Source organism: Amphibalanus amphitrite, unplaced genomic scaffold (assembly GCF_019059575.1).
Source record: "Amphibalanus amphitrite isolate SeventyFive unplaced genomic scaffold, NRLGWU_Aamphi_draft 001285F_arrow, whole genome shotgun sequence".
NCBI classification, from domain to species: Eukaryota; Metazoa; Arthropoda; class Thecostraca; order Balanomorpha; family Balanidae; genus Amphibalanus; species Amphibalanus amphitrite.
In genome coordinates, this window is record NW_024882778.1 from 93,112 (window position 1) to 106,142 (window position 13,031).

At 47.9% G+C, this 13,031-nt stretch overlaps 1 protein-coding gene across 1 annotated transcript in view; it reads right to left on the reverse strand.

The window, feature by feature from the left end:
- The window catches only part of LOC122371852 (atrial natriuretic peptide receptor 3-like), a gene marked incomplete at its 3' end in the record, with an annotated part of 94,914 nt that extends 83,131 nt beyond the window's left edge, over positions 1 to 11,783 (reverse strand). The window contains exons 1-2 of the mRNA XM_043348590.1: positions 11,312 to 11,783; positions 10,668 to 10,839 (exon numbers count right to left, since the gene is read on the reverse strand). Of these exons, the coding sequence (XP_043204525.1) occupies positions 10,668 to 10,839; positions 11,312 to 11,774 (635 nt within the window). The remainder of the gene's footprint in view (positions 1 to 10,667; positions 10,840 to 11,311) is intronic.
- Between the last annotated feature and the right edge of the window lie 1,248 nt (positions 11,784 to 13,031).

Sequence of the window (13,031 nt, forward strand, 5' to 3'; positions counted from 1 at the left end):
CAGTGCTCATCTTCTGAGTGTATCGAAAAGAAAACAGCCTTAAATTAGTTGTTAAACATCAACATTACAGACAATGCACCATTATGAACATTCAGAAAAGTTAAGCTTATGTATGTATATGGTAATTTCGTGAAACATATAGGCAGGTGCAGGGGATAACGGCGTGCTAGACGATATCAAACCTGCTGCTTTATTCCATAAAAATATAGATCATTTTTATATCCACTTATTGCTTGCACAAACAACGCGTGAGTAAACGTCGACACTATTCAAATTTGTTGACACCTGTTCCAGTGAATCTCCGTCATACACAGAACAAACATTGGGTAATGCGTTATGTAAGGGGCGTCGTGCATATAGATAATTGCTACATACTGACGTAACCCTCACTTGGCATTCCCATTGTGGCCATTATAATGCGACGGGTGTCGAGTGCTAAATAAACAACGCAGTGTACCCGTCCACCCCAAAAGAAGTGGACGGGTATCTCGTGTACATTATACATACGCGAGAAACGCGGGTCAAACAACGTGCGGCCCCCGGTCGCGAACTCGCTGCCGTCGACTGTTAGGAGACGGACGCCTTATCCACCAGGCCAATTGCAAGACATTTCACTTCCAATGCAAGTCATTTAAATGTGAGGAATATTAAATATGCACCGACCCAATGACCGTATAAATCAGTTAAAACCTAGCTGTTACCGACCGGGGCGGCGGTTTCAGAAATCTAAAACCACCGTCACGTACGCGATCCCATTTCACCAATTGCTGAAATTGCTTCCTGAGCCGTGGCGCTGAAAGGCTATTTGGATCGGACCGACAACTTGACATGGTGTGAAGGGCGAATCTCCAACGAGGAAACCATTAACTGGGTCGACAGCGCTCTGTCGTTTTCCACTGGTTGAGATTGCCTGACAGCTGAAGTGTTGTTGCGACAGTTCATAATGCGGGAAGGTTCAGAGTGGTGACCGGAGTGGCAGTGCAATGACAGCAGCTCCCATATCAGACAGTTCAGCAAGGAGGATGAATGTCAGCGACGGCAGTTCCCAGTGCAGGCAGTTGGGTGCTGATTGAGTGACGTTTAATTGATGCCAGTTCCGGTCCACACCAGGGAGTGCAGCAGCCATGAATGACAAATCCGTGATGACAGTTTCTTCCCAGACAATCAAATTCGCTTTTATCAGTTTACAATTAAAACTGCTAGTCCTGTGTTATCCTGTGGTCCTGTGCTGTCCATGCAAAGAGGATCTTGCTGTATTTTAACTCATTAACGCCGAGTGGCAACTATAGTTGCCATCTACAAAAACCTACTGCTGAAGGCAAGTTAATGACGTCAGAACAGCATTTGTGGGATGCCTAATCAGCATAGTCCCTTCTCATCATGATCAGACGGTTTTAGTCACGTCCTGTGCGCAACATGCTTCACAAATCAAGAAATAGTCAGACGTTGCAGAGACGGCCGCCATATTGGCTTGACGGTCCCGAAGAAAACGACGCTGTTTTTCCAGAGTGTCCGGTATTTCCGAGCATTTTCGGCTTATTTTGATCCAGAAAGGATGTAGGCAGGCTACCAGTGTCTCAAAACTTGAAAGCACTCTACTCATTTGTAGTTATTTGTACTAGATTTGTACTTGGCAACTATAGTTGCCACTCGGCGTTGGCGTAGTCAAAAATATGAGCGGTTCATAGTTAAATAGTTGTATTTACGGATATACTGTAACGAAACATATGTTATTCAACCAGACTGTCCCCGTGTATACCTTGGGACATAGTTACATGGACTTTTGCAAATAAATTAACAATTAAGGCAGAAATTAATTAAAAAATACATGCATGTCTATACATTACCATAGTGAACCCTACCCCCATCCATTGTTTTCTTGGTCTATTCTCGACATTGTTAAATCTGTTTATGTTTATCATCTACTGAAGATATTTTTGTGGAATGGGATGCAATCTCGCTTTCTCTTTCCTCTCTCTCTCTCTCTCTCTCTCTCTCTCTCTCTCTCTCTCTCTCTCTCTCTCTCTCTCTCTCTCTCTCTCTCTCTCTCTCTCTCGCTCTCTTTCCCTGTTCCTCCACTGGCGGATGCAGGAAACATTACGGACATTCATAGCTCACAGAGTCCGACTTGCCCGATTTTGTTTCGTTTTCTTTGTAAAGAAAGAGAACTAAAACGGCATTTATACGATAAAGATTGCCTACGATTGCACAGTAATGCATTTATAACAAACCGAAATCCGAGAAGTTTAGGTACGAGAATTTTCAAACCCTGCTGCGTGTGATATCACCTATCACCTTTCTGGATAAACCAGAGTCGCTCTCGCTTTCTATGTCGAAGACTATGCTTTGCTGGTTTTTCCTAGCGTTCGTTAGTCGCGCCACTTGCAGTATGCATAACCAAACTCAGGCATGCTCATCTGCAGGCACCGTGCCATGATGCTAAATCGTGTGACCAGCTCGTGTTTCAATTTGGAGGGGCACGTAGGTATTAAGCCTATTTGCAACAACAAATTAAGTTTTTAGCATCGTAAAGACGCTGTATGACGTTTACAAACAGGGACCCATAAACGAAAGCTCCCCCACCTCCTCCGCTGAGCTCCCATTGACGCCGATTATGACCTTGACACAGTCGTGATACACTCAGAAAACACTTTGAGAACATTTTTGAATAAGGGCTCATATGAGTGCCAAAACAGGGCTCAAATCTGTATGATTTTAAAATCGGGATCAGTTAGGCGCCCTTTTCGGGCTCAAAGTACATTAGCCCCGAAAGCGGCATCAGTTCGTCTTCCTTTTCGGGCTCAATTCGAGCTGCGTTTTAGGGCTCCATACGACATTCCGCCATTCCGTCTTTTGCTGTTTTCAGTGCCATGTGTTGGTGTACCTACCGCCGTGATTTCAAAATGAATGGTAAGTTATTAGTTATCAGTTATCGCTATCTTTTATAAAAAATCAAGATGTTGATGCTCATGCCATTTTAATCCCTTATCAATTAAAATTGTGGTGGCATTTGTTCAGAAAAGGTCTGATCTACAATTGTGGCGCCGTTGATACGAATACGCACGGGTTTGATTATTCGTTTTTCTTGTATTTGCGCCACATGAAAGCATCATATCTGGATTCAGGATGTCAAATAGTGTAAGAATGTGCAAAATTTTTGTCTGGTTCTTCGTGATGATGTGATTGAAGTAATGCTTTCAAGGGTAGGTAAGGATTTTGTTACTTGTTCGTAATGGTTATCTTGATGCTCAACTAAAATTAATCCTAACCTTGCCTACTAACCTATTAAGTTAAACTTAGTACCAATACCTACCAACCTACAACCTATTTGGATCTTTCATATACTTATAACATGCTGCTGCTTCTGCTAACATGCTGCGGAATGCTGGTTGACATGATGGAATGCTGGTATGACAGTGTTCCATGTTTCAGAATTTTAGGTGAATAACCACACATGATGGGGAAAATGTTTTCATCCTAAAAATATGACAAGTGGCTTTATTTCATCTTTGCTAAAAAAAAAAAATATGTCAAAAGTTTGATTCAACAGCCAGCTGCCAGGTTACGCATGACTTGACAGTTGATGCATCTACTCTACATCATTTCATTTCAGATCCTGTGAAGGTTCTGACAAAATCTGAGGTAAAAATGGCATTATGCAGTTTTGCGGAAAGACTAAATCTATCTCATTTTGTCTTCAGATTTTTTTTTATTGGGACACCCAATTGAAATCCAATTTTAGAACACTGTGACACCATGCCTGTGTGCCAAGTAAGAGGAAGGGTCTACAAGTATACATCAAGATAACCAATTATGGACAAGTTGAGACTTGAGTCATGAGCTCTTATTTGTGGTTACAATACCTTCAACTGCATGATTTTGCACAACTTCCATACAGGCATCCAGACTGGAAAAGGTTCAAGTCCATACTTATTCTGGTGCTTGAATATGGCAGTTCAAAGATGGAAGGCATATGATGCTACAAAATGAAAAAAAAATAATTCAACTTACAAAAAATAGGTATTCATATCTATCCTAAACTAAACTAACCTAAACTTACCTAACCTAATCCAACCCAACCCAACCACCCCAACCAGCCCAGCCCAGCCCAACCCAGCCCAGCCCAGCCCAGCCCAGCCCAGCCCAGCCCAGCCCAGCCCAACCCAACCCAAAACCTACAGTCTAAAACCTAGAGCTAAAACCTGCAGCCCAAACTGGAAAACATCCATATGGTACGCCGGACGCCCGTGAAGCCGTCATGCGCCGAAGTTCGGCGCAAGCTATTTTGCAATTTGCGCTGAACTTTCTGCATTATTTGCGCCGAAGGTTAGTGCCCTTTTGCGTCAAAATTAAGCCACTTATACAAAAAGCACGTTTACATCTGCTGGCCAAGGTTTTATAAACCAGACAGAACGCTCTGGGCCTTAACCACTCCTGACTCCCATGTTTGAGCGTCCAAATTAGTTGATGTTTCCATGGAAGCTGAATACCACAATACGTGTAGCGCACTGTAGCATCGTGCCGTGAAATAAGGCTCGGGACGGAAGTTCCGGGGTCACAAAAATTGGTGTGGCGGTGTTGTCGCGGCTGGCGGGCTCCAGCAAGGGGTTTAAGTTTACGACACCACTCTTGTTTCAGGAGAGGTGTCAGCGATTCGAGACTACTTGGGCATGCGGGCAGCGGGGTCGGCGTGGCTGCCTGCGGCTGCGGCCACACATCTTGGCGTCCTGGAGGCGGAGATGCTGATGGTGGCATGAGTCATCACTGGCTGCCCGATTTCCATGCTCCAAGACTCGCCGTGAGGGCCGAGGCGGGCGTCGTGCCGATGGAGAGATGAGGAGGGATGCGCTGGCATCGCGCCTACTGGCGAAGGCGCTCTCCCTCCCGTCGGAGGACCCGCCGCGTCGTGGCGGAAGCCCCCCCCCCCCCAACCGTGACTGAAGTCAGTGACCGGCTGGAGAGAGCGCGGGGGAGCGGTGTGGGACCACTGGAGTGGCGCTGCCCGCCGAGGCGCGCTTATCCACGAGACTGCCCCCGTAGACGCCAACAGACGGCGTCACGGTCCACCTGGACCTGCTGCCGATCGGGGCGTCCGCGACAGCGAGGAGGAGTGCTGCGGAGGCGTGACTGGGAGCGCTCCCCCAGCGTGCGACGTGGGCCTGGGTCGACGGGTCTGCGACCGGGGGAGTAATAGGAAGGCGGCGCTGGGGTCCTCACCGAGCACCCAGACAGTACAACATTGGTACTGCGGGAGGCGGCGGGGAGGATTTGCTCCATTTACCGATCTGAGATGGTGGCGCCCAAAACGGCAAAGCAACATCTCCTGAAGCACCCGTCCTTCGAGGAAGACCCCATAATCATTTGCTCCGACTCGCAGGCGTCGCTGGCGACGCCACGAGGTGGACAAGTGGCCCAGACACACCCCCCCCCCCTCATCCCCTAGGTGCCGCAATCTGGGAGTATATGATGGCCCTAGTGGCTGTAGGGGGCCGAAGAATCCACCATAGAAGGAGGGCGGCGATAGCCCGATTAAGCTGGGCGTCCAGTGGAGCCTCGGCTCTATCATGGGCATTGGGCAAGGACTCTGCGAGCACCCCCGTCTCCTCCATCTTCGACGGCACTCCAGTCAGAAAGCTGTCCCCACCCGAGTTTCCCAGCAGCATGGGCCACATGAAACCGAACAGCGCCGAGCCGCTCGACGCTGAGGACCAGGCGAGAGTAACAGTGAAAAGGTGAAACGCTCGAAACGGCGCGCGCCGCCGGCCGAGGGCGCCGAGCCGGCCCAGGCCGGCTGCGGGTCAAACAGAAGCCGTCTCCGCGGCGGCCGCCCAGTGACAGCGACTCGGACTGACGTCGAGGCACCGCTGCCGCCTCCGCCGACCAACCCGCCGCCCAGCAAGGGCAGTTTGAAGGCGGCTGCGCCGGTGAAGGTGGCGCGGCCTGGCAGGGGCCGCGGCCGGCCCACTCCCAGCTACCCGTCCCGCGAGGTGCTCAGTACCACCGACTCGTCCGATTCTGAGGCAGCGCCGTCGGCGGGCCGCCGCCAGCAGTGACGACGACCGGCTGGCGGCGTTCGCGCGGGACTTGTCCGACTCCTGGTACTCGGACTTGCCGCCCAAACTGGACGCCGGCGGCGTGAGCACCAGCAACGCCAATAAAAAGTCCACCTTCATCCGGCTCTTCTCGCACCGTGTCAAAAGGACTACGCCGCGCGGCCGGCCGGCCAACTCGAATGAGCGCAGCGAAGGGCACACGTCCCCGACGGCGGCACTGGCGCCTCCCGCCGCGCCGCTGCCGGCGTTGCTGGCAACGCCGATCCAGGCCCATCGATTTCTACTGTTTTGTTGCCTACGTGCCGCTGCCGCCGCTCAGCCAGCACAATGGCGTGCCGGTGTTGCGCTGTCGGATCGAAAAGCGGCTCGTGCAGCGGACGGACGGGTGCGGCCCGCGCGATGAGCCGCCGCCGCACACCGAGCTGCGCCGCACGGACGTGAAGGTGGAGCTGGCAGCGGCCTGCTCAGTCCCCTCAACGGCGTCGACCGGCTCTCCGGCGATTTGCGGTCAGAAACGCCGCCGCTTCTGGGACCAAGGTGTCAGAGCGCGGCGCTGCCCGTGAGACGTTAAGTTAGCACAGGCAATGTCGTCTGCACTCCTTGCAGTTCATGTTGAATACACAACCATGTTGCGAAGTAATAGGCGCCGGGTTTTTCAGTTCATAGAACTTTTTCCCTGGCTATTACACCCCACAACCGAACACTGACACCTTGCACAAGTATGACTGTGTGTATGAATGTTAATAAATACATGAACCAATGTTGTGTTTTCGGTTCCAGTACCTTCTTTGGGCACCTCGGCAACAAGTAAGTAATCCGTTAGCTTTGCCACACCTAAGATAGGCTCCCACGTTGTTATTTGCTCCCGGGTTAACATAAACCGGTTTAACGTAACTTTTGCATCCCGGCCAAAATTGCCGGTTAACTGTCCCACCGCTCGAGACTGGCGCTAGGCTGGCCGAGCAAAAAAAAAGTTTGTCCGCGGCTTCGTCTTATTCGCAGCTGCTGGACACGGGGGAGGGGGGAGGAGGGGCTGCATCGGACGAAAAGCGGGCTCTGGTATTAACTGGATTTTTTGCCAGCTGGCGCCGTATGGTGGCGCTAGCAGAGCTTCTTACATATCAATGCTAGATATAAAAGAATGAATATTTACCAATCAATTTTTCATTTAAAGCCATTTGAAATATTTATGTCCATCCTACTACCGCGCTTAGGTATATCTAAAATTAAATACCTTTCGTGCGTCGCCAGCTGGCCAGCCAGCTGACGCAATCCAGCTTTTACCAAAGCCCCGAAAAGCGATGACGTGAGCCCTAATATTGGCTTCACCACACAATTTGAGCCCTCAAACTGGAATCAGGTGAGCTCGAAAATGGGGATCAGGCTGAAAACTGGTATCATAGTGAGACTAGTTTTAGAGCTTGACACCGATAATGGGTACTGACTGAGCTCTGTTTCTGCGATCAATGATACCGATTTAAGGGATCGTATGAGCCCATGTGGCGCTAGCTCAGAAAGTATTCTCGAAATGTGCTGTCTGTTTTGAATATGGTACATTAGCCCGAAAACTGTTCTCTGAGCCCGAAAATCGGGACACTGTTTTCTCAGTGTACCGAATTGATTCCGATGAAGCTGCTTGCTATCTGAACTTTCACAGCAGATGCTGGTGATTCAGCTGAATGAGACGGTGGAGGCGGCTTTGTGCTTTGGGTTTCGTGCGAGGATAACAGCACACGAAACTTTAGGTTACGATCACGTAGCTGATGTTGTCTCATGGGACTGAATGAAAATTGTGAACCAAAGGCGAGACATCGCCTGACTTGGGGCAGTGCTGATTCCTGGCACTGCCAGCTGGAAACGAGGAAATGGGGATTCAGGTGGTAGAAAATATGTGGGCCTGTTCAGTTGTCCTAAACTAGATGAAATTGAACTATATTTTTATGACACGTGGAATGTGTTCAAGTGCAAGTAGTGGTGGTCGCCTTGTACTTACACCACTTTTACTCGTCAATCAACATATCCCCCTTCTTATTCTGAAGTACAACCGCCAGTGTGTGCTCGAGTCGTGATCACGAAAGGGATCCAATTTGTCCAGACTCTCGTCCGAACAGTCTAAAAAACATTCGAAGGCGAACGGATTTACTGGTTAGGTAAGGACAGCAGAAGTACGTACGTATGCGGGAATCAGAAATATACTATACAATTCCATGGCTCCGGTAGGCCTGTAATCAGCGTGCTCGCAAATAGGCATGAATAATCGAGTTGCTTTGTACCCCGAGTTTTTACAAATGTATCATACCCGGTAGAAAGTTTTGTGATAGGACGGTATACCTGCCATCAACCATGTACGAGTAAATAGGGATCTGGTGAGAACTACGTATGAGATAGTATGCATTCTTTGTTGAATTGTTTTCGAGCAGATTTTATTTATGCATGTCAAGATAAATGGTTAAAAAGGACTGGTAAAGAGCATCTGCTTTGGTACAGAAAAACACTTATTGATGGATAAATGAACTGTGTTTCCTGGATACCAAGGACTGCAGCTGCTTTGGGCACAGGCTACAGGCTTATACCATAGGGCATAGTGTAGATTCCACTACTTAGACGTAATCAATATAAATTAAAAAATTTATATTGAAGTGGCGTAACCACTTTTTTCTGTTTGGAAATTGGATTAAGGCTCGTGGGGGATAAGTTGGGACATAAATAGATTCAATGCATCCCGGCGATTAGTATTTGTTTAATGAAAAGTTACGATAGCGGCAATTTTTGACTACGCCAACGCCGAGTGGCAACTATAGTTGCCAGTCCAGAAATATATGTTAAAAATATTTTTATTTTTCAATACACCGTATGTGCATTTCTAGTGCATGTAGAAGCACAGGGCATCAAGAAAAACTGCCGAAATTTGCCCACGGAATTATCGTCGTTAATGAGTTAACCTTCCAGGCGGTGGGGGGGCATTTTTTTGCCCCCCTTTAGTTTTTTCAATATATCTCGAGAACCGCTGCGCCGATCGTCACCAAACTTTCGGTACCCTCCCGAGAGCAGCTAGCGCACATGGTGACCAAAAATTTTTCCAAAGGCTATGATAGGTTGGCCGCTAATGACGTCAGAGTGACGTCATTTTTGCCATTTTCGACCAAAAAAAAGGTTTCGCGGGAAGAGCTGTCAGGCCTACAGCTTTAGAGATACAGAAAAATGTTTCAGACATAAAAGGTGTGGAATCAAAAGAGCTACAAAACTGCTATTTCGGTTTTTCAATTTTTTTGGGTTTTGACCCCAAAAATCAAAAAATAGATTTTTTGAATATAATAGCCAAAAAATCCAAACAGTTTTTTGAATTTCGAAAAAACCGGAATATATGTGATAGTCCCTACCGCCTTCTATCTACATACCAAATTTGAGATCGATACCTCTTTTTTTTGGCCAAGTTATAGCGAAAAAACTGTTCAAAATTGATGACTTCAAATTTTCAAACTCAATTTTTAGCAATTCTAGACCTCGTAGCGCAAAACAAAGACCACCATTAGACTCCCCGTGACGAGCTGCATCGAATCAATACCCATTTTATGCAAAACTATCAACTTTAAAATTTGACCTTTTTTGGCCTGACCTTGACCTGACCTCCACCAGAAAGTGACCTAAACCGTACCTGATGGTCGTATAAACAACACCATTGAGTTGGAAATGAAAAACTGGCCATAAAACATGCATCGCATAACCTTAGTAAAGTTGGGCTCATGTGGTGACCCTTGGTGACCTTTGGTGACCTGACCTGTGACCTGACCTGGTATGACCAGTGACCTCTAATAGCAACATATGTACTAGACAACTGACGCCTTATCGCTGATTTTCGACAAAATGCGTTTTACTCGGTGTTATAGCGCTTTCCCTAGAAGCCCCGTGAACGGTGAAACATTTTATCTTTGACCTGACCTGTGACGTCATCGGTGACCCCGAGGTCAATAAAATTTGGTTTCCTTCGACAAATTTGGCAGGGCCATCGAACGCCGTTTGAATTTTCCGGATCCGTCCAGTAGTTTCGGAGATACGGGGGGGGGGCAAAAAATGCCCCCCCCCCCCACCGCGCGGAAGGTGGCTGGTAGGCCCACCGCCTACCGGGTTAATCACTTTGATACTGCATAAGTGCACCGGCCAACAAAGCTCAATTATTGTGAGGTCAACGCGTTCACAACTCGTTATATAATCAGCTCACCTATAAAGAAATACCATTACTTTGCTGTACTCACGCGTGACAATGGAAATGAATCAAACTTTTGTGAATCGCCAGAGGTAAAATAATGCTGAAGCAGACAGAAAACAGGGTCATTGACAAGCGCATCAGGGGACAAGCCCGTCAATAAAATCGTCAAATGGAGACGCAGCTTTCGGCGGAATATTCCGTTCTATCAGCGTACGTTTATGTTTGACCTAAGAGAAAATATATCGAAGCATTAATGTAAAAAATCAATGTACTTTTCAGAACATTGGTATGCGACAGGAAAGGTGTTATAGGTATTGATTATGTAAGTGCAGAAAGACCGAGGAAAAGGTTGAAAGCGACCTTAATCTAAACGCAGTCCAACCTATAAATGTTATCGAAGTACTCACTTGTTGAGAACTTCGGAGATGGTTGTCGCAATGCCAGCGAAGCTGAAGCCAGTCCTCGTCGTCATATAGAACTCATTTTCTGGATTCGTCTTGGGCTTTGTGAAGTCGTATGAGAATCCTCCGGCCGTTATGAGAGGCACGTTCCAGAATTTCACCAAGCGAGCGACGGGCGCTGAAAAACAATAGACGTTCTGCTTTAGTCCGACCCGTTTCATTTAGATACTTCACAATGCATGGGTGGCCCCATATTTAAAGCGATAGATAAAGACGACATTCAGCGCGGGCCTATTCCAGTATGCTAAGACCGTTCTACGAAAGACGCAGACGCTCGATTAGTTCGCATTGGGTCGTTCGACACAGAAGATTGCTCTGTGGATCTTTGGGTTAGTGTAACAGATACGAGCGTTTCCACGACGCTGACGGCAATAAACTCCACTGAGCCGGTGTAAAGTTCAGGTGAGTCCCATGAACCGGACGGCCAAAATCAATACGCTGCAGAGCTTATGCGCTTTGGCATTACAAAGAGTCCCAATCGCTGCTACCCCATACCCTTCCGCTGCCCGTACCCGACACCAGCGTTCGGCATCCATATTCCGCACTCAGACCCGCCTTCCATGGGGCCTGCATCTCATTGATCATCTCACCTAATCCGAAGTCGCAGTAGGGGCCGAGCAGTAGCTCGACCCGGTCGGTGAAGTAGGACTGCACCGCGTGCGCCGGTGCGTAGATGCTCGAGCAGCGGGTGTCACGCACGTGCAGCGTGAACGTCCTGTCGAGCAGCAGTCGTCGCTGCCGCAGCTGACGGAGCGCCATCACCACTGCCGGCAGCACGCGCTGCAGGCTGCCCTCGTAGGCGTCACTGGCCGGCAGGAGGACAGCCAGCTCCAGGGAGCCGCCGCCGCCTCTGGCTGTCGAGCAGACGTCCTGACGCGCCTCCTCATCGGCAAGTGTGTGACACTGGATGGTGACCAGCGGCCGGCCGAAGTCGTCGGTGACCTGTCGGGACCGACACGGCCAGGAGGCGCCCTCGGCGGCAGGCGGGGAGCCGGTGGAGCCGTGTAGTTGGAAGGAGAGCAGCAGCACCATCAGCAGCCGGCGAACGGACATGACAGCTGCAGATCTGTGACGGAAAGAGAACAAACGGGCATTGGTTAGTTGTAATGCTTTACGCAGTCGTGTTTTTACAAAATATAGGCAACTTATTGGGCTGCAGCAGTTGATTATCATTTGATAGAAAAGGATACGAAGAACATTTTCAAGTTTAAACATTAGATGTTTCATTATGCTGTTTTATATTCATTAGTTTAACTTACTGTGAATTAAACTACTTCTTTGACAAACTCTACACACGTTTACCGTATCAGCCCAAGATTTTATCAGACAGCTACTGCAATAACTTTCTTTCCAAACATTGAGCGAACAGTTCTACAAATTGCTGAAAAACAGCTTTGCGCTAAAGCTTTAAGGGTAAAACCATGTTATCTGCGTAGTTTTGTTTTCTTCCTTTACATATTGCACATCCTGCAGGCTGCAGGGCAAACTTAGGTTGAGTAATTACTAATGAGCATCTAGAAGTTCGTAGTTCCTCTTCACTATACACTATACAGTGGAGCATAGACCACTATATATCGGTATGTAGTGGTCTATTGGTGTGTGTTAGTGCAGTGTTCGCCTACAGAGCCATGCAAAGCCACCAAGCTAAATGTTAGCATGTTGGTATGAGCACCTCACCCTCTTGAGATTATAGCGCTCTCAGTAAATATTCATAACCGAAATTCGATGCACTTCTAGGAATTCCGACTCATATCAGTTTTCTGTGGTAGCGTTTTATAGTGGTACGCTTACTTCAGAAATTCCTTATTACAAGTGCAATGAAGACGCGGAACCCCAACAATCTCTTGGTTTTTCTTGCTTTTACTTCTGAGATTCTTAGTTACAAGTGCGATGAAGACGCGAAACCACAACAGACTCCGGTCAACTAAGCTTATATGAAAAATGAGTGCCTACCTACTCGTATTACCAATTATCAAGGAAGTAACGTTATTTCCGCCTAATGACAGCCAGCATTTGTTAAATGTAGTCATTCTGATGAGATATTTATTAAGTTGTTGAGGACGATTATCATGCTGGACACTCATGCGAAAGCGCTTCGAAGGCCATGGTTGGCCTTGTCTCACCAAATCATTAATCACCAATCATCACTGGACGATTCCGTGCAGCGAGCAGCTGTGACAGGTGCCTATAACAATTATTCAAATTATCAAACAGAGTCTCATTCGGAAGTTATCCCATGGCTGTTTGATTTCGCATTTTAGTGTCTCATAAAGTTGAAGAGAACTTAACCCGCGCACCGACGGGGGGGCG